The sequence below is a fragment of the Myotis myotis genome, unplaced genomic scaffold (genome assembly GCF_014108235.1).
Source record: "Myotis myotis isolate mMyoMyo1 unplaced genomic scaffold, mMyoMyo1.p scaffold_m19_p_5, whole genome shotgun sequence".
NCBI lineage: Eukaryota > Metazoa > Chordata > Mammalia > Chiroptera > Vespertilionidae > Myotis > Myotis myotis.
In genome coordinates, this window is record NW_023416357.1 from 102,149,447 (window position 1) to 102,169,362 (window position 19,916).

The 19,916-nt window shown below is 51.0% G+C and overlaps 3 protein-coding genes across 5 annotated transcripts; 2 read left to right on the forward strand and 1 right to left on the reverse strand.

Annotated features, from left to right (window-relative positions):
- Positions 1–2,431: 2,431 nt before the first annotated feature.
- On the forward strand, positions 2,432–3,626 carry LOC118656156 (phosphoglycolate phosphatase). Its single transcript, XM_036309035.1, has 2 exons — positions 2,432–3,152; positions 3,251–3,626. The coding sequence occupies exons 1-2, from the start codon at positions 2,513–2,515 to the stop codon at positions 3,574–3,576; spliced, it is 966 nt and encodes a 321-aa protein (XP_036164928.1). The 5' UTR covers positions 2,432–2,512; the 3' UTR covers positions 3,577–3,626.
- Positions 3,627–6,487: 2,861 nt separating this feature from the next.
- On the forward strand, positions 6,488–8,013 carry BRICD5 (BRICHOS domain containing 5). The gene is made up of 6 exons (XM_036309036.1): positions 6,488–6,538; positions 6,700–6,822; positions 7,033–7,188; positions 7,271–7,372; positions 7,635–7,788; positions 7,888–8,013. The coding sequence occupies exons 1-6, from the start codon at positions 6,488–6,490 to the stop codon at positions 7,980–7,982; spliced, it is 681 nt and encodes a 226-aa protein (XP_036164929.1). The 3' UTR covers positions 7,983–8,013.
- MLST8 (MTOR associated protein, LST8 homolog) lies at positions 7,947–12,308 on the reverse strand. 3 transcript variants are annotated; one of them, XM_036309033.1, is made up of 9 exons: positions 12,101–12,308; positions 11,318–11,492; positions 11,103–11,151; positions 10,856–11,018; positions 10,320–10,395; positions 10,085–10,237; positions 8,992–9,116; positions 8,662–8,825; positions 7,947–8,528 (listed from the first exon to the last, which is right to left on the reverse strand). In XM_036309033.1, the coding sequence occupies exons 2-9, from the start codon at positions 11,444–11,446 to the stop codon at positions 8,410–8,412; spliced, it is 978 nt and encodes a 325-aa protein (XP_036164926.1). In that variant the 5' UTR covers positions 11,447–11,492; positions 12,101–12,308; the 3' UTR covers positions 7,947–8,409. The 3 variants fall into 3 exon arrangements, with proteins under 3 accessions (XP_036164926.1, XP_036164924.1, XP_036164927.1); XM_036309031.1 differs by having other exon boundaries at positions 11,103–11,154; XM_036309034.1 differs by lacking the exons at positions 11,103–11,151; positions 12,101–12,308 and having other exon boundaries at positions 11,300–11,426.
- Positions 12,309–19,916: the final 7,608 nt, after the last annotated feature.

The window sequence follows — 19,916 nt, forward strand, 5'->3', positions numbered from 1 at the left end:
GAATGTGTTTTTTTTTTCTTTTTTTTTTATTTATTTATTGCTTAAAGTATTACAAAGGGTATTACATATGTGTCCATTTTATCCCCCCGCCCTAGACAGTCCCCTAGCCTCCCCTATCCCCCAGTGTCTTATGTCCATTGGTTATGCTTATATGCATGCATACAAGTCCTTTAGTTGATCTCTTATCCCCCTACCTCCTGCCCCCCAACCCTCCCCAGCCTTCCTGCTGCAGTTTGACAATCTGTTTGAGGCAGCTCTGCCTCTGTATCTATTATTGTTCAAAAGTTTATAATGGTCTCTATTATCCATGAATGAGTGAGATCATGTGGTATTTTTCCTTCATTGACTGGCTTATTTCACTTAGCATAATGCTCTCCAGTTCCATCCATGACGTTGCAAATGGTAAGAGTTCCTTCCTTTTTAGAGCAGCATAGTATTCCATCGTGTAGATGTACCACAGTTTTCTAATCTATTCATCTACTGATGGGCACTTAGGCTGTTTCCAGATCTTAGCTATGGTGAATTGTGCTGCTATGAACATAGGGGTGCATATATCCTTTCTGATTCGTGTTTCTAGTTTCTTGGGATATATTCCTAGAAGTGGGATCACAGGGTCAAATGGGAGTTCCATTTTCAGTTTTTTAAGGAAACTCCATACTGTCTTCCATAGTGGCTGCACCAGTCTGCATTCCTACCAGCAGTGCACAAGTGTTCCTTTTTCTCCACATCCTCTCCAGCACTTGTCGTTTGTTGATTTGTTGATGATAGCCATTCTGACAGGTGTGAGATGGTACCTCATTGTTGTTTTGATTTGCATCTCTTGGATGATTAGTGACTTTGAGCATGTTTTCATATGTCTCTTGGCTTTCTGAATGTCCTCTTTTGAAAGGTGTCTATTTAGGTCCTTTGCCCATTTTTTGATTGGATTGTTTATCTTCCTTTTGTTAAGTTGTATGAGTTCCCTATAAATTTTGGAGATTAGGCCCTTATCAGATATGACATTGGCAAATATGTTTTCCCACACAGTGGGTTTTCTCGTTGTTTTGTTGATGGTTTCTTTTGCTGTGCAGAAGCTTTTTATTTTGATGTAGTCCCATTTGTTCATTTTCTCTTTCGTTTCAAGTGCCCTAGGAGCTGTATCAGTGAAGAAATTGCTTCGGCATATGTCTGAGATTTTGTTGCCTTTGGATTCTTCTAGAATTTTTATGGTTTCCTGTCGTACATTTAAGTCCTTTATCCATTTTGAGTTTATTTTTGTGTATGGTGTAAGTTGGTGGTCTAGTTTCATTTTCTTGCATATATCTGTCCAATTTTCCCAGCACCATTTATTGAAGAGACTATCTTGGCTCCATTGTATGTTTGAATGTTTTTTAAGTTGACACAACAAAAGCGAAACAAAAACACTAAGAAGGAAGCATTTCACAGACATTATGTTGACCCAAAGAAGCAAGAGCCAGAAGAATACACACAGTAAGATCTTCCTTTTAAGACGGTCTAGAACAGGCGAAGGAGGCCATGACTTCATGGTGATAGTAGTCAGAAAAGAGGCTGGTGGAGGGGTCTCCGCTATTGGCTGGATAGTGATGTGAGGGAAGCTGAAGTGATGGAAATATTCTGAATCTTAATCTGGGTTGTGTTAACACAGGTGTATAGGTATGTAAAAACCCCATCAAGCTGCATACTTATGATTTATGCAATTTATTATACATTACACCTCAATCAAAGATAACAATAACCTAATAATAATGATGATGACCAACTAAGGACCCTAATTCCACTGCCTCGAAGTTACTGGTTCACAAAACCACTAAGACCGCAGCGAAAGCATTTTTGGAAATGACAACGCAAGGCTTGTGAGGAAGGAGTTAGTTCCGAGGTGGCTCTCGGGACTGGCCGTAGTCTGTCCGCACGCTGACACTGTGTGCGGAGAATGTCCAGTGGGAAGGACAATGCCCGGCCCAGCCCAAGCGAAGGTGAAGACGTGACTGCCTCCGAAAGGGGGGCAGCACCCCACCCCTACCGCGCTCCTGCGGAGAGCCCCGCCCGCACGACGGGAGAGAAGCCAGCCAATCAATAGCCTGCCCGATTGAGGGTCATTCGATGAAGGGTCTCCGTCACCTAAGCTGACCACGCGCCTCCAATGAGCGAGCTGCCCACTGAGCTGCCCAATAAGCAGCGGCCTTACGTCCGGCGCCGCCTCCCCGGCTCCGCAGCGTTTCCGCAGTCAAGGTTCCACTCCGAATACCGGTCGGCTCCCTGCCAGCCAATCACCGAAGCGCCCCTGGACTTACAGCCAATAGCTGTCCTCCTCCCTGCGCCGGGCCGTGACGGTTGGCGCTGAGCTCCGGCAACCTGAGGTAGGCAGGGGCGGATTGGCGCAGGCGGTGTCCAATGGGAGGTGCGCGTGAGGCGGGGGGGCCAATGAGCACGGCGGGGGCGGGGCGGACACTGTGGCGGGCGGCTGTGAGGAGCGGCCGGTGGCTGCCGGTGGCGGTGACGGCGGCAGGCGGCCATGGCAGAGGCGGAGGCAGGCGGCGACGACGCCCGCTGCGTGCGGCTGAACGCCGAGCGGGCCCAGGCGCTGCTGGCCGACGTGGACACGCTGCTGTTCGACTGCGACGGCGTGCTGTGGCGCGGCGAGACGGCCGTGCCTGGCGCGCCGGAGACCCTAACGGCGCTGCGGGCCCGTGGCAAACGCCTCGGCTTCATCACCAACAACAGCAGCAAGACCCGTGAGGCCTACGCCGAGAAGCTGCGGCGCCTGGGCTTCGGCGGCCCCGCGGGACCCGGCGACAGCCCTGAGGTCTTCGGCACGGCCTACTGCACCGCGCTCTACCTGCGCCAGCGCCTGACCGGCCCTCCGGCCCCCAAGGCCTACGTGCTGGGCAGCGCAGCGCTGGCCGCGGAGCTGGAGGCCGTGGGCGTCGCCTGCGTGGGCGTGGGGCCGGATCCCCTGCAGGGCGACGGCCCTGGCGCCTGGCTGGACGTGCCGCTCGAGCCCGACGTGCGCGCCGTCGTGGTGGGCTTCGACCCGCACTTCAGCTACATGAAGCTCACCAAGGCCGTGCGTTACTTGCAGCAGCCCAGCTGCCTGCTCGTGGGCACCAACATGGACAACCGGCTCCCCCTCGAGAACGGCCGCTTCATCGCGGGTCCGTGCGCCCCGGGGCAGGAGGTTGGAGGGCGGCGGCGGGCCCCTCCAGCCCTCTGACCTCGGGCGCTCTCCTCCCCTCCCCTCTCCGCCCCTCAGGTACCGGTTGTCTGGTCCGAGCCGTGGAGATGGCCGCTGAGCGCCAGGCCGACATTATAGGGAAGCCCAGCCGCTTCATCTTCGACTGCGTGTCCCAGGAGTACGGCATCAACCCCGAGCGCACCGTCATGGTGGGAGATCGCCTGGACACAGACATCCTCCTGGGCGTCTCCTGTGGCCTAAAGACCATCCTCACCCTCACTGGAGTCTCCTCTCTAAGAGATGTGAAGAGTAATCAGGAAAGTGACTGCATGTCTAAAAGGAAAATGGTCCCTGACTTCTATGTTGACAGCATAGCCGACCTTTTGCCTGCCCTTCAAGGTTAAAGATTTAGCGTCTTTAATCTACAGAATAAAAAAAAAAAAATTGAAAACCACTTAACCAAATTAATAGGTGGGGCTTAAGAACTTGCTCAGCTAGGTGGCTTTAAAGGTTATACTTGGAGTTAAGCAAAGGCACTAGTTAACCTTGGAAGTAAAGGTTTGGGGGTGATTTTGTTACAGGTGTTTATAATTTAAGATGCACTTTTTTTTTTCTTTTTAAGAGAGGAAAGGAGAGAAACATCAATTTGCTGTTATTTATGCATTGATTGGTTGCTTCTTGGATGTGCCCTGACTGGGGATCGAACCCACAACCTTGGCATATCAGGACAACCCTCTTACCAACTGAGCTACCTGGCCAGGGCTTAAGGTGCACTTTTAAACTTGGAGGGCATTGTGGGAGTTCTGGGCTTTGGTTGCCATTGGCAAGAGCAGGCTTCACATCTGTCTGGAATTCAGATAACCTAAGGGCCTGCTGATGGGACTGAGGTAGGTCTAGGGGTGTCACATATTTTATTGAAATTTTTATTCAGGGATCAAGTCCTCTTGTAGGGCAAAGGGGAGAAGGGACTGATTATTTTGACTATCAGGAGAAATGTACAAACCAACCCAAGGCCCCATGGGTGGGGTCATCAGCAGAGGAGCTTGCTGCTGTATTCCAGCTCCTCACCTGCATGGTAGGGTGGAGGATGGGGTGGTCCTCTGGTAGTGTCTCCCTGTCTTTGGGGTGTGGAGAGCTGTCCTCACCACCACCACTCCACATTTCCTTACCACTCTGCCATATTGAGTGTTGTGTTTCAGATGCTCAGGGCTGCTGCTCCTCGTACATGGTCGTGCAGCTCTGTAAACTCACCCCAGCTAAACCACAGCTTTCTCAAATGTGCATTTAAACCCAAGTGACATGGAGTGAGCATATTGTTGGCTGAGTAGCCAGAAGGACATGGGTGCCTTTGCTGAACTTTGGCCTGCTGTGTAGGGAGCTCAGAGTAGCATTGTTATAAAAAAATTATTTTTTTAAACTTTTGAACAACTTTGTCAAGGGGTGGAATTGAATCATAAGCATGTTAACAGCTGTGCTCAGTCTTGTAGGGCAAATCCCACCGAAGAAATCTCCAGGCCCCGCAATGAGCAGCAGGGCTAAAGTCATATGCAGGCCAAGGAATGCCTGTTATCCAGGGTGCCCTCTGGGTGGGAGAAGAAAGAAGTGTCCCCAAGAACAGGAAAATGGTTCCTACAAAGCATCCAGCCTCTTCCTGTCCTCCCATACTTTTGGTTGTGTGGGGGTTAGATGCCAATGGTCCATGAGGCCAAATATCTCGGCTCTGAAGTCCTTGGTCAGTGGCCAGCTGGAGGACTGGCAGGGTTCACCGGCTAGCCACGGGTTCTTGGTAGGGAGCCCTGGCCTTTTCTGCCTGTTCCCTAAGTTGCTGACCTTTGGGAACAGGCCTGATAAGCAGACTTTCCAGCTGCACTTGTAGGGTAGAGCCTGGGAAGCTGTTCCTTTGGGCCGACTCCTTCCCGGGGCCTTGCTCTGCACCCAGTGGTGTCTGCCTACAACCTGTGGCTTCTCTCCTAATCCCAGAGTTACACTCTTTTACTCCTTTCTCTAAGAGTTCCCAGTAGTGAAGGGTGTCCTGAGCCTTTAGCTCTCCCAGGCTTGGAGTGTCTGGGGGTTGGACTCTGCCAACAACAGCAGGGCAGCCGGTGCCTGTGAGGTTGGTGGTGCTGACGTTGGCTCTGCAAGGTCGGCTCAAGGTGGGTCTGGATATTGAGCAGGCCTATCAGGGCGTTGTCACCCACACCAGGAGCACACAGCAGGTGTGGCAGCCAGCGACACCTTCCTCTTCTGCGCCCCATCTCTGCCCTTATTGCACTGTGTGAACTCAAATGCACATTAAACTCTCAAACCCATGCTGACTAGCGTTCCTTGTTCTCGTCTTGACAGCAGCCTTCACACACAGGCTGCAGCTGTCTAGCCTTCATGTGGGTATGGGGCGGGAGGACTTAGTTGAAGGATCTTCAATTCCAGAGCTGGAAACAACCCCAGGTTCATAACAGGACAGGTTCTGAAGATCCAGGAAAAATGAAGCACAAAGCAAAACCAGAGTAGGAAAGGGCTCCTGGTAAGGGCACCCATGTTGTGAAAGCTGCCTGGGGAGTCCTTCCTGTTGCAATCCAGTGTTAGGTGACTGGAAATGCAAGCTAGGAGCCAGGGCCATAGCACAGTTAGAGAAAAGCTATGCTGGTCAGGGCAGAGGCTGGTGGACACAAGGCTGACCTAACCATCTCAGGGTGCAAAGGAGGTTCGAGTAGGCTACCTTTTCTGCAGCAGAGCTTCCTGGAAGCCATCCTGGTGTGAGGCACATTCTCTGGGATGCTACCCAACCCAAAATTGCAGGGGTTGGGAAGTGGCTGGGGTTTATGGGGAGGGAAGTAGGGTGGCAGTGCAAAATACCAACCTTTCATAACATAGGCATTTATTGATGGTTTGCTATGTGCCAGGCCTTGTGCCCAGCCCTAGGAGTCTGGAGGTAACCCAGGAGACTAGTAACAGGCCTCTTTAGGAAAAGTTAATCTGCCCCCAACAAGACAAAGCTGCTCTTGCCAGGCCTGGGCTGCCCTGCCTGCTATTCAGCAGGTCTTGATTTCCACAATGGCCATGCTCTCATGCCCTACCAGGTTTGTGCTCTCAGGTTAGTACAGGCCAGGTGTGAGGAGAGCCAGGCACGGTGACAAGCTCATCCCCCTCCCCCAGGTGGAGGGGAGAGGGCTGTCTTGGCTCAGGTAGCTAGGCTGGGGAGGAGGCAGGAGGGGAGGGGGCCAGGACGGTTGTTTGGCTTATCAGAGGCTCCTGAGGTTTTCCTGGCTGACTCCAAGGAGTGGCAGACAATCAGTGCATTGTCACCAGGGCTGCATCATGGAGCAGGGGAGCTGCTGTGCAGAGGATCCTAGGCCTGGGCCTATCAGGGTGAGTGCCTCCCATCACCCAGTGCCCTCTCCTGGGACAAAGACCCAGGGCATGCCCTGAGCAGGGGACAAGAGGGCAACACCCATCACCCACACTTCCTCAACCCCTATCTTCCCTGAGCCAGTCTGCTCCAAGCCCCACTGACTGCAGTGTGCCCTCAGGTGAAGACCAGACCCTGCCATGGGGGCTGGAGAGCCCTGGGGCTGCTGCTGCTGTTGCTGGCATTGGCCACTGCTGGGGCTGTAACTGGAGGGCTTTTTGGCTTTGCTCACAGCCCTCCCAAGGTGAGCCTCCTCAGGACCTGGGCAGGCATGCACACTAGGAAGGGGGAGGAAAGGCCAGCACATCCAGCCCTCCAGTGAATCCAGGGTTTAGAGCTGAGCTTACAGGGGGAGGACAAAGGAGTGGAGGGGTCAGAAGCCTGGAAGAAGGGCTGGGGAAAGAGGGTGAGGGCAGCCCTAGCCTGCCCAGCTGAGCTCTGGCTTCCCACCCAGCCACTGCTACAGATGCTCCGTCTGACCCTCCCGAGCCCCAGGGTGTACCAGTTCAACCAAACTGCCCAGGTGGACGTGGCCGGGAATGTGGCAACCATCAGGGTAACCCCGACTCAGAGTAACCACAGCTGGGCGGTGCTGTTCGATGGGCAGAGCGTGAGTTGACTGGTGGGGAGGGGGAGGGGGTCACTGCCTAAAGGTGGTCAGATGGACTTTCCTTACCTGCCTGCCTCCCCAGGACTGTGTCTGTTACCGACCTGCAGAGCACCGGGCCTGCTTCCTCCACCCAATGGAGCCCAGAGATCGCAAGACCCTGCAGCTGCTGGTGAACACCTCAAAGGTGAGCAGCCTCCATACTCGCATGGTCAGGCTTTCCAGGCCATGGGCCAGACAAAGGGTCCTGTGTACCGCCTGGGCCCGGGGTGGGCTGGGGCTCTGGTTTCAGGGGAACAGAAGCTCTATCTTCCCTTTGCTGAGACTGCTGACAAGAACTGAGGGCGTGGCTGGCACAGTGCTGGCATGTCCAGAGATTCATGGGCCCTGCCCAGCCAAAGGCAGTGCAAGTATCCCTGGCCCAAGGCCCACCGGAGCCTTCTCTGCAGACCCAGGGGTCTAACAGCCCCAGCCAGGAGACCCACTATGCTCAGGAGCTGCTGGCAGTGCTTGGGAGCCATGAGGTGGACCCTGCCCAAGTGGGGGCTTCAGTGCGGCACTTTTGCTCAAAGATCCCCATTTACTGGGCCCGTCGAGCAGAGGGTGAGTCGGGGCAGCTATGGGGAGAGGCCTGGGCTCCCATGGACATTCTGGGAGAGGGAGAGGAACTCTTTTGGGGTTCATTAAGGCCCTTCCCCACAGGGCCCCGGAGGCAGCGGCTGATCTATCTATGCATCGACATCTGCTTCCCAAGCAACATCTGTGTGTCAGTCTGCTTTTATTACCTCCCAGACTGAACCCCCAGCCCAACCAGCCCCACCAGCCAGCCAGCTGGACGGCCCTATCAGTGCCATGGAAGGCAGCCACCAGCAGGGGCTAATAAACCCCTCCACCTGGCCGTGATGGTGTTTTCTGTGGTCTCGGGACATGTAAAGGGTGGGGAGGGGGGAAAGCACTGGCTTGGGGGTGGGCAGCAGCCAGGCTGCTTGGGTCAGCCTCCTGAGCCCTGTCACATCCAGATAAGCAACCAGGGACTAAGAGAGCCCTCAGCAGACCAGCTTGGCCCATCTAGGCTGGCCAAGGGGGCCAGGGCAGTCAGTCAGGTCCAGCTAGCCTAAGCTGGTAGAGGCTAGCCCGAGGAAGGGTCCGCTCTGACATGGCAGCTGAACAATCACATCAGCCAGTGCTGCCTGGTGGCTGCCTGCAATCCCAGGGGGGCACAGGCTAGCCCAGCACACTGTCATTGAAGGCCAAGCAGACCACGGCTTTCTGGTGGCCGCCGTATTCTCTCTTGATCTCTCCCGTCTCCACACACCAAAGCCGGGCCAGGTTGTCAGAGGAAGCTATGGGGAGGGAGGACATGGGTATCAGCTCAGGATTCGGCCCCACACTGGAGGCTGGCTCCCAGGTAGCAGGGAAGCCGCAGCAAGCACCACTGGGCTAGCAAGGCAGGGAGGCAGAGTAGGTGGGACTCACCCGTGACAATGTACTGGGAGTCCCCAGAGAAGGCGCAGCCCCACATCCAGCCTCGCGATGACTCTCCGGGGTTGCTGCTCTTGATGCTTAGCTCCGTCATCAGGGAGAAGTTGGACGTCCTCCAAATCTTGCACGTCTGGTCAGCTGAGCAGGTGGCAAGGAGCCTAGGGGTGGGTATGAGCATGGTGGGTGTGTCATCAGCAGTCACTCCAACCTTGCATCCCCTTGCCATCCACCAAGCAGTCCCAGATCCATCAAGCCCCCAACCCAGTCAGGTCCCTTCCTCCCCATAGCCATGGAGAACTCCTGGTCCCCGGGCCCTGCACACACGTGGAGTCTGGGCTGAAGCGGCACTGCAGGGCGTAGCGGGTGTGTGCTGGGATCTTGGTCTTGGGGATGAGTTGTGTCACCTCATCGCCAATGCCCCCCGTCAGATTCCAGACATAGCAGTTCCCCTGCGGGGCAGGAGGAAAGTCATGAGGGGACCAGAACCTCCAGTCTGACACATGGGGATGGATGCCCTAGCAGGTAGACCCAGATCCAGGGGCTGCCATCCAACACCATGGCTGTGCACAGGGGGTCTGGGGGCCAGGGACATGTTGCAGGCACATCAAGTCCTGCCTGCAGAGAGCACCTGGAGGCCTGGCCCCAATGAAGGGCTATACCTGGTGGGCTGAGAGCAAGAGGCTATATCTAGCCTTCCTGATGCTGCTGGCCAATCAGAATGTGAAGAATGAGATGGGCCAATGGTTAGAGCATTGGCCTGCATCCTGAAAGGTCACAGGTTCAACTCTGGTTCAAGGGCACACACCTAGGTTGGAGGTCTGATCCCCGCCCCCAGTCAGGGTAAGTGTGGGAGGCAACCAGCTAATGTGTCTCTGTCACATCATGTTTCTCTCTCCTCTTCCCTCCAATCCCTCCCCCCACCACATCCTCCCTGCCTTCTACTTTCTAAAATCAATGGAAAAAATATCCTCATTCCTTGGGTGAGGATGAAAAAAAAAATGAGATGAGAGGAGGGCACCTACAGTATCTTGAGGCCCTGATAAGTAGCCAGGGTCGTCATGGGATTTATTCAGGGAACAAAGGGATCAGGCTGGTTCTACTGAAGAATGCCCTGGTGGCAGAAAGAGAATGGATCGGGGTGAGGGGGGTCAGAGGGAGGCCACAGAGAAGGGGAGGCAAGGGAAACTTGGGTCAGGAAATGGGGTAAGTGGGACAGTAAGAGACTCAGGAGATGGGAACTGTTGGGGCTACAGCAGGAAACGAGAGGTGGCTTCTTGACTTTGGTGACTGGGTTGGAGCTGGAGTACAGGAGGGGAAAGCAGAACTGTGGGGTAAGGGAGACACCTGCAGGGAATAAAGGAGATAAGGGGCTGGGTGCTGAGTTGGTCTCCCCCACTGCACCCACCCCAGGACTCACAGTGCTGTTTACTGCTGCCATGTAGCTGGCATCTGGATCAATGTGGGCAGATGTGATGGAGACCTCAGGCTCAGGGATCAACTGCTCATTGTGGTCAGTTTTTAAGTCCCAGATGTGGATAGCGCCGCTCTGGTCACCCACAATGAGTTCTGCCTGGGGTGCAAGGGAGGTGAGATAAGGCAGGACCCCTGTCCCCCAAAGCCCCAGGGTGCCCAGACCTGTGCATACCCCTCACCTGGTTGGGGTGCAGGCACACACAGTTAATGGGTGCGTTCACCTGGAAGATCCGCTGACACTGCAGGTTGCGGGACCTTTGGGGTGGGAGACAAATACTGTAGGAGATGCTGTTGGTGCCCCACCCAGATGCCCTTTCCCTGGCCATTTATCCTGGCCCTCTGCTGAGAAGAGCTACCCCACAGGAAATACTTAGGAGGCTCACACTCACCAGGGGCAGTCTGAAGCCAATGATTGACTCAAAAGGGACATAAAGGCCAGTCCCCTGCCTCAAGGCAGGACTTGCTCTTTGATGCAATTTATTCTCCAGAGTTCCCTGTGGGACAGGTTGAGACTGGACTCATCTTTGTGTGGCTTTATCTCTTCTCTAACCTGCTTTCCTCATTGCTCTCAATAAATCACCCACATAGCAAACCCTGTCTCGGCTTCTGCTGAGAGGGAACCCGACCTAAGTCACTCTCCAGTTTGACCCTCATTGCCATACACCCAGAACCACTACATATCCAGGCAGCTGGCCCTCCTGCCTGGCATCCACACCTGAGGTCCCAGATCCGGGCAGTGCAGTCCTCCCCACCCGTGTACATCCAGCGGCCATCCTCGTGGAAGCCCACAGACGCGATGTTTTTATTGACCCCGTCATAGCTGATGATGGGGTTGGGGTTATTGGAGTTGAGATCATACATGCGGATGTGCTGGTAACCTGTGGGCATAGACCAAACTGAGGTTTGGCTGTGCCTAGATCAAACCACCAAGAGGTTAGGGGTCAGGTTGAGGGTACAGGTACCTGCAGCAGCAATCATACTGCGGTCAGGCGTGATTTCCAGTGCATTCACCTGCTATGTATGCTAAGGACGATGACCAGCAGAGCCCTGGAGTCCGGAGCCCTCAAGGCCTCCACCATCTGGCTCAGCTGCTGCTGTATTCTCCCCACCCCAGGCTGCTATCCCCACCAGGAGTCCTGTCCAGCACCACCCTCCCCACCTTCCCAGCAGAGGATACAGAGTCCTGGTGCTGCACCGTGCGAGTGCAGATCCCGCTGTGGGCCTGCCAAAACCGCACGGTGTGGTCATAGCCCGCAGTAGCCAAGATGACCGGATCACTGCCCACAGTGCCTGGGGATGTGTTCATGTTGTGGCTGCTTGGAAGACTCAGCAGGGATCAAAGGTCAGAGGATCTGGAAAATAGAAAGATGAGTATAACCCTGTATGTCCTAAACCAGCGATTTTCAATCTTTTACAGCTCATGGCACACATAAACTAAATACTAAAATTCTGCGGCACACCAAAAAATATTTTTGTTGATCTGACACACACACAAAAAGTTATAATTCTGATTCATTCACACTGAAGGCCTACTGTTGTGTTGGCTGTTGTCATTTTTAAATTTGACAATCTAAGGAAAAAGAGGTCAGTGTCCCGGACTAAATGGGAATTGCATGTTTTAAAAATTCTTGCGGCACTCTGGCTGAAAATCGCTGTCCTAAACAGAGTATAGGTCCACTCGGAGAGATATAGACATCATTCCCATTTTAAAGATGGAAAAACTGAGGCACAGAGAGGTTTAGGGACACGCCCGGCAACCGGCAAGGGGCAGCCTCCCAGCTCTACGGCGCGCTCCCGCGCCGGCCCCACAGACACGCCGCGGACGCCGCCACCCGCAGGGGGCAGTTCGCCCGACGCCACTCTGCCGCAGGGATGGGTCGCGCGTGCGCAAGGCAGCAGGCGGGCCGACGGGAAAGCCGAGTGCTGCGACTGCGCATGCGTAGCAGGCCAGCGGCTAGACCTGATGTGAGGGGCCCTCGGTGGCGGGGTCCTGGCGCTCCCTGGCTCTCTGCCGGCCGGCCGGGCTCCGTCCCACTGGGCCAGCTTCCTCCGGGCGCGCTCTCCGGGCCACACAGTAGCTGCTTCCTAGCCCTCGTGCCGCGACCCCAATCCCGTACAGGCGCCTCGGCGCTCCGCCGCAGTCCAGGACGGCGAGTGGGGCAGGAGTGAGTCGATAGAGCCTGAGGCCGAGCGTAGAGTTATCGATGGGCCGCTAGGGCGACACCACGGCCGTGCGGGGGTGGGTGGGACGAGACCAAAGTTCTGCTGCTGCGGAGCCAGTCCCTCCCTGGGAGAACCAGCGGAGGTCTCGGTGCTGGCTGGCGGCGAGGGGTAGGTGGACGAAGTAGTGGCCTCAGCCTTCTCACTCGAGCACCCCAGCCTTGTGGCACTCGTTTTCCGTGCTCGGGCCCCGAGGCCGGGTCGCGCAGTCCCTTCCACCCCCTACTCGCCATGCCGGGGTAGGATTCCCAGGTAAATTACGGGACGCTTAGTGACATGTGAATTTCAGATGAGCAGCAATAACTTAAAAAAAAAAAAGTCCCAAATATTGCATGAGATAAACTAAAAAGTTATTCGTTGCTTACCAAAATTCAGATGTCACTAGGCGTCCTGTAGTTTTATTCGCTAAATCTGGCAACCCTAGTCCGGGCACTTACAGGGCTTTGTAGCTCCATCCTCCATTCCCCTAACTCAGCCCAGTGATCCCTCCAAAACTGGGGTCCCTCATACTTTTATTTTCCATTCCCCCCCCCCCCCCCACACACACACACACACTCCAGGCACGTGGTCTCACCCCTTTTCACAGAAAAACAGCCCTTAAGACAGGCTCTCCCACTGTTTGTGCCCACCAGGCTCAAAACGCAGCTGCACCTCCACCCCCTTCCTCATCTGGCCCTTGTACCAAGGCCGCATCCTCCAGCCCATCCACCCAGGCTCTGGGCCCCAAGAACCTTCCTTCCTGTACCTTCCCCACCTCCCCTTCTTCCTTCTCCCCAGACTTTAACGTCCATAAAACAACCCAAAACTCTACTTCCAGCCAGCACTCTCTCCTTCAAAGAGCTGTCTTCAGTGCCTTGCTGGTTCCACATTCTCGCTTCCCACTCCTCTTGCTGTCAGGACTTTTATTCCCAGCGATCCAGTTAAAATGTCACAAGGTCACTGCCCTTCTCATGCTGCCAAACCCAGTCGATACTTTTCTTTCTGGATCTTGACACGTTTGCACAGTAGTTGACAGCACTGCTCCGGAAAAGCTCCTGTTGCCCAGCTTCTTGTCCAGGCACTCAGTCTCTTTCTCTGTCCCTAAGGCTGATGCCTTCCAGAGTTCTTGTCTCTGCACACCACCCTGTCCCGGGGTCTCCAGGGCTTCTAGTACCACCATCCCTCCTCCCGGGTCTCCAGCTCAGGTCTAGCACCCCGTGAGACACTCCCTGGAAGGCCCCACGGACATCTCTACTTTTCACAGCCAAGACAATTCACTATGGACCTACTCCTCTGTGAGCAGTGGCTACCTGGGTGTTACAACTAGTTATGATCCAGGTGCATCCACTACCCACTCTCCCACAACATTCTGGCCTGCCTTCCCACACCACTCGGGCCCCCCTTCAAGCTATCCTACACATTGCAAAACCGTCTCTTAAAAACCCAAGTCTGAGCCCTGTTAAGAGCCTTCAGGAATTTCCCGTCACCCTCCAGACTCCTGGGCCTGGCCTCTACAGACCCCACAGCTTTCTCCCCCTCTCAGCTCCATAAGCCACTTGCTCTATGCTCCTTCTGGCCAGAGCAGATGGTTTGCCACCACACACTCCCTTCTGAACCTTTCCCCACACCTAGGATGCTTTCCCCTCCACCTCTTTACCTATTGAACTCCTGGTTTTCAGCACCTTTCATAGCATTTTGAGGGCTTATTCTGTGTGAGGCATTATGCTGTTTTTGTTTTAATTGAGGTGAGATTCACATAATATGAAATTAACTTTTTTCAAAATTTGTGACATTTAGTACATTAAAAAGGTGTGCAACTACCACTTCTATCTAGTTCCAGAATATTTTCATCACCCCAAAAGAAAACCACATATCCAATTATGCAATCACTCATCATTCCCCACCCCCACCCCCCTCAACTCCCCCAGCTCTTGGCAACTACCAATCAATCTACTTTCTGTCTCTATGGACTTGCCTATTCTGGATATTTCTTTTTTATTTTTAAATTTTTCATTTCCATTTCTCCGCCTCTCCCCTTTAAGCATCAGCTTGTTCCCAGTGTGCTTCTGTTTTGTTTATTCATTTGTTTTGTTTTTAGGTTCAACATGTAAGTGAAATCATAGGGTATTTATCTTTCTTTGTCTGATTTATTTCACTTAGCATAATGCCCTCTAGGTCCAACCATGTTATTGCAAATGGCAAGATCTCATAGTTTTTATGGCTGAATAATATTCCATTATGTATATATACCAGATCTTCATTATCCATTTCTCTATTGGTGGACATCTATGTTACTTCCATACGTTGGCTATTACTAGTAATGCTGCAGTGAACATAGGGGTGCATATATCTTTCAAATTAGTGTTTTTGTTTTCTTCAGATAAATACCCAGAAGTGGATTTGCTGGATTGTATGGCACCTCTATTTTTAATTTTTTGAGGGATCTCCATACTGTTTTCCATAGTGGCTGTACTAGTTTACAGTCCCATCAGCAGTATATGTGGGTTCCCTTTTTCCACATGCTCACCAACATTTGTTGTTTATTGATGATAGCCATTGTGATAGGTGTGAGGTGATATCTCATTGTGGTTTTGATTTTAATTTCCCTGATCATTAGTGATGTTGAGCATCTTTTCATATATCTGTTGGCCATCTGTATGTTCTGTTTGTGAGAAATGTTTATTCAGGTCCTCTGCCCATTTTTTAAAATTTTTATTTTTCCATTAAAGTTGACATTCAATATTATTTTGTACTAGAGGCCCCGTGCATGAAATTCATGCACTGGGGGAGGGGGGCGTCCCTCAGCCCGGCCTGTACCCTCTCGCAGTCCGGGACCCTCGCTCCTTACCGCCTGCCTGCTCGCTGCTCCTTAGTGCTGCCGTGGAGGCGGGAGAGGCTCTCGCCGCCGCCACTGTGCTCACCAGCCATGAGCCCAGCTGACCACCATGGGAGCACACTGACCACCAGGGGGCAGCTCCTGTGTTGAGCGTCTGCCCCCTGGTGGTCAGTGCACATCATAGTGAGTGACCGGTTGTTCTGTCCATTCCACCAGAACGGTCGCTTGGGCTTTTATTATATAGATTAGTTTCAGGTGTTCAGCATAGTGATTAAACAGCCATATACTTCATAAAGTATCACCCCAATATTTCAAGTTCCCACCTGGTACCATACATAGCTATTACAACATTATTGACTATATTACGTATGCTGTACTTTTATATCCCTGTGACTATTTTGTAACTGTAGTTTATTTTTGTTGCTTTTGTTGTTGTTTTTATTGTTGTTTTTGTTGCTGTTCTTAATCCTCACCTGAGGATATTTTTCCCTTGACTCTTTTTTTTAGAGAGAGTGGAAGGGATGGGGAGAGACAGAGAGAAAAACATCGATTGGTTCCCTCCTGCATGCACCCTGATAAGGGCCAGGGATTGAGCCTGCAACCAAGGTATGTGCCCTTGCTGGACTTGAACCTGGGAGACTTCAGTCTGAGGGCCCACGCTCTACCCACTGAACCAACTGACTAGGGCCCAATTTGTACTTTTTAATCCTTTTACTTTGTTCACCCACCTCTGCCCATTTTTTAAATTGGATTTTTTTGGTGTTAAGTTGTATGAGTGCCTTATATATTTTGGATATTAACCTTTTGTGAGATGTGTCATTTGTGAGTATCTCCTGCCATTCAGTAGATTATCTTTTCATTTTATTGATGGTTTCCTTCACTGTGCAAAAACTTCTTAGTGTGATGTAATCCCTTTTTTCTCTTTTTCCCCCTTGTTTGAAGAGACATATCCAAAAAGATACTGCTAAGAGTGATGTCCAGCCCAGCCGGTGTGGCTGGGTGGTTGAGCGTCAACCTATGAACCCGGAGGTCACGATTCGATTCCCAGTCAGGCACATGCCTGGGTTGTGGGCTTGATCCCCATTAGAGGGCATGCAGGAGATAGCCGGTCAATGATTCTCATCATTGATGTTTCTATTTCTCTTTCTCCCTTTCTCTCTGAAATCAATAAAAAATATATATATATTTTTAAAAAGAGTAATGTTCAAGAGATTACTGCCTATGTTTCCTTCTAGGACAGTGGTTCTCAACCTTGGCTGCACATTAGAATCACCTGGGAATCTTTTTAAAATCCTGATTTCTGGGCCTCATCCTCCGGAAATTCTGTTTCTTGGTTACTAATGTTGTGGCCCCACCCCATAACAAAGACACAGAATTTCCGGAGGATGAGGCCCAGAAATCAGGATTTTAAAAAGATTCCCAGGTGATTTTAATATGCAGCCAAAGTGGAGAACCACTGTTCTAGGAGATTTTGGTTTCAGGTCTTACATTTAAGTCTTTAATCCATTTTGAGTTTATTTTATACTAGAGGCCCGGTGCACGAATTTGTGCATGGGTGGGGTCCCTTGGCCTGGCTGGCGACTGGGGCCGGGGTTGTCTCGCCCAGTCCCTATTGGGGCGATCAGGGCTGGCCAGCTGGGGAAAGAACTGCAGGAGGTTGGTTAGCTGGCCTTCTTGATCAGGGCTGATGGGGGGGCCAGCCGGCTGGGGGGAGGGACTGTGGGAGGTTGGCTGGCCGCCCAAGAAGAGGGACGGCAGGAAGTTGGCTGGCTGTGGGAGCACACAGACCCCCAGGGGACAGCTCCTGCATTGATCATCTTCCCCCTGGTGGTCAGTGTGCATCATAGCGACTGGTTGACTGATCATTGGGTCGTTCTGTCGTTCAGTCGCTTAGACTTTTATATATACACTAGAGGCCTGTTGCACAAAGAGATTTGTGCAATAGGCCTTCCTTTTCCCTGGCTGCTGGCACTGGTTTTCCTCCGGCACCCGGCACCCAGGCCTTCGCTCTGGCCAGGCTCCAGCTGGAGCCGACCCCACAGCCGTGAGGCTTTTGCTGCTCCACCGGCCCCGGGGCTGTCAGGCTTCGCTCCACCGCTTGGAGCCTACATATGCAAATTAACCACCATCTTTGTTAGGTTAATTTGCATACTCTCTCATTGGCTGGTTAGTGTAGTGAAGGTATGGTCAATTTACATGTTTGTCTATTATTAGGTAAGATATATAGATATAGATATATAGATATCTATCTATAGATAGATAGATAGATAGATTAGATAGATAAGGTGTAAGAAAGTAGTCCAGTTTCTTTTTTTTTCTTTTTTTTTTTTTTGCATGTATCTGTACAGTTTTCTCAACACTACTTATTGAAAAGACTGTCTTTACTGCATTGAGTATCCTTGCTTTCTTTGTCGTAGATTAATTGACCATATAAGAGAAGATTTATTTTGGGGATCTCTACTCCATTCTATTGATCTGTATATTTGTTTTCATGCTAGTATCACACTGTTTTGATTATTGTAACTTTGTAGTATAGTTTGAAATCAGGGAGTGTGATTGCTTCCACTTTGTTTTTCCCCAAGATTTCTTTGCCTATTCTGGGCCTTTTGTGGTTCCATTTAACTTTTAGAATGAGTTATTCTAATTCTGAGAAAAATGCCATTGGTATTTTAATAGGGATTGCATTGAATCTGTATCATCTGTATATAGATAGTGAGGACATTTTAACAATCAATCCTTTCAATTCATGAGCTAGGTATAGCTTTCCATTTATTTGTATCTTCTTCAATGCCCTTTTTTAAAATATATTTTATTGATTTTTTTTACAGAGAGGAAGGGAGAGGGATAGAGAGTTAGAAACATCAATGAGAGAGAAACATCGATCAGCTGCCTCCTGTACACCCCCTCCTGGGGATGTTGCCTGCAGCCAAGGTACATGCCCTTGACCGGAATTGAACCTGGGACCTTTCAGTCCGCAGGCCGATGCTCTATCCACTGAGCCAAACTGGTTAGGGCTTTAATGCCTTTTTTAAATGTCATTTTTTTTTTTTTTTTTTGCAGGGCCCACATTTCACATTTTATTGCACTTTTTCCGCAATCACTGAGTCCTGCTGGGCTGTGCCCAGGGCTTCAGAGCCAGGACCTGGAAGGTGAGGCTGAGCAGCAAGCCATTCCCATGGAGGGGCTGCCCCAGGGACCCTGTGAGGGTGACCGAGTGGGCATGGTTGGGAGACCCGTCGAGGACTGAACCCCACACCCAGCGCCCACGTAGGTGGCCCTCATGCCTCCCATCCGTCTCCCCACTGCCTCCCGGATGCTGACCCCAAACAGGGTTAAATGTCTTAATAGTTTTCAGAGTACATGTCCTTTCACCTCCTGGCTTAAGTTTATTCCTAGGTATTTTATACTTTTCGATGCAGTTGTAAATGGAATTGTTTTCTTTTTCTGATCACTCATTATTGGTGTATAGAAATGCAACAGATTTCTACATATTGATTATCCTACAACTTTACTGAATTTATTTATTCTAATAGTTTCTTGGGGAAGTCTTTAGGGTTTTATATATATCACGTCATGTTATCTATAAATGAGAGTTTTATTTCTTCCTTTCCATTTTGAATGCCTTTTCTCTAATTGCTGTGGCTGTGGCGCCAATACTGTGTTGAATAGAAGTGGTAATAATGGAGATCTTTGCCTTGTTTCTGATCTTACCGGAAAAGCGTTCAGTTTTCGCCAGTAAGTATGATGTTAGGTGTGGGTTTATCATATACAGCCTTTATCATGTTGAGATATGTTTCTTCTATAACCGCTCTGTTGACTTTTTATCATAAAGGGATGTTTAATTGTGTGAAATGCTTTTTCTGAATCTATTGAGATGATATATGATTTTTATCCTTAATTTTGTTACTGTGATGTATCACATTGATTGATTTACAGATATTAAACCATCCTTGCATCCCTGGAATGGATCCCACTATGTCATGGTGTGTAATCCTTTTAATGTATTGTTGAATCCAGTTTGCTAGTATTTTGTTGAAAATTTTTGCATCTGTGTTCATCAAGAATATTGGCTTGCCGAAACCGGTTTGGCTCAGTGGATAGAGCGTCGGCCTGCGGACTGAAGGGTCCCAGGTTCGATTCCAGTCAAGGGCATGTACCTGGGTTGCGGGCATATCCCCAGTGGGAGATGTGCAGGAGGCAGCTGATCGATGTTTCTCTCTCATCGATGTTTCTAACTCTCTATCTCTCTCCCTTCCTCTCTGTAAAAAATCAATAAAATATATTTAAAAAAAAAAGAATATTGGCTTGTATGGATATTTCATATAAATGGGATTATACAATATATGGCTTTTTGTGTCTGGCTTCTTTCATGTTCTCAAGTTTCATCCAGTTATTAACAAGTATTAGTACTTCTTTCCTTTTTTAAAAAAACTTTTTTGTATTGATTTTAGAGAGGAAGGGAGAGAGAGAGAGAGAGAGAGAGAGAGAGAGAGAGAGAGAGAGACACCCATGATGAGAGAGAATTATTGATCAGTTGCCTTCTGCACACCCCACACTGGGGATTGAGCCTGCATGTGCTCTGACCGGGAATCGAACCATGACCTCCTGGTTCATAGGTTGAGGCTCAACCACTGAGCCACGCTGCCTGGGCAGTACTTTTTTCCTTTTTATAGCCAAGTAATTTTCCATTGTGTAGCTAGACCACATTTTATTTATTAATTCAACTTAATTTGTTTCTACT

Excerpts from the sequence above, each read along its gene's own strand:
- BRICD5 (XM_036309036.1), top strand. The coding sequence starts at position 6,488 with ATGGAGCAGGGGAGCTGCTGTGCAGAGGATCCTAGGCCTGGGCCTATC. Across the intron at positions 7,189-7,270 it reads TGCTGTTCGATGGGCAGAGC|GACTGTGTCTGTTACCGACC; the intron begins GTGAGTTGACTG and ends CTGCCTCCCCAG. Across the intron at positions 7,789-7,887 it reads CTGGGCCCGTCGAGCAGAGG|GGCCCCGGAGGCAGCGGCTG; the intron begins GTGAGTCGGGGC and ends CCTTCCCCACAG.
- LOC118656156 (XM_036309035.1), top strand. The coding sequence starts at position 2,513 with ATGGCAGAGGCGGAGGCAGGCGGCGACGACGCCCGCTGCGTGCGGCTG. Across the intron at positions 3,153-3,250 it reads GAACGGCCGCTTCATCGCGG|GTACCGGTTGTCTGGTCCGA; the intron begins GTCCGTGCGCCC and ends TCCGCCCCTCAG.
- MLST8 (XM_036309031.1), bottom strand. The coding sequence starts at position 11,446 with ATGAACACATCCCCAGGCACTGTGGGCAGTGATCCGGTCATCTTGGCT. Across the intron at positions 11,019-11,102 it reads CAGTATGATTGCTGCTGCAG|GTTACCAGCACATCCGCATG; the intron begins GTACCTGTACCC and ends CTATGCCCACAG. Across the intron at positions 8,529-8,661 it reads CTCCCAGTACATTGTCACGG|CTTCCTCTGACAACCTGGCC; the intron begins GTGAGTCCCACC and ends CCCTCCCCATAG.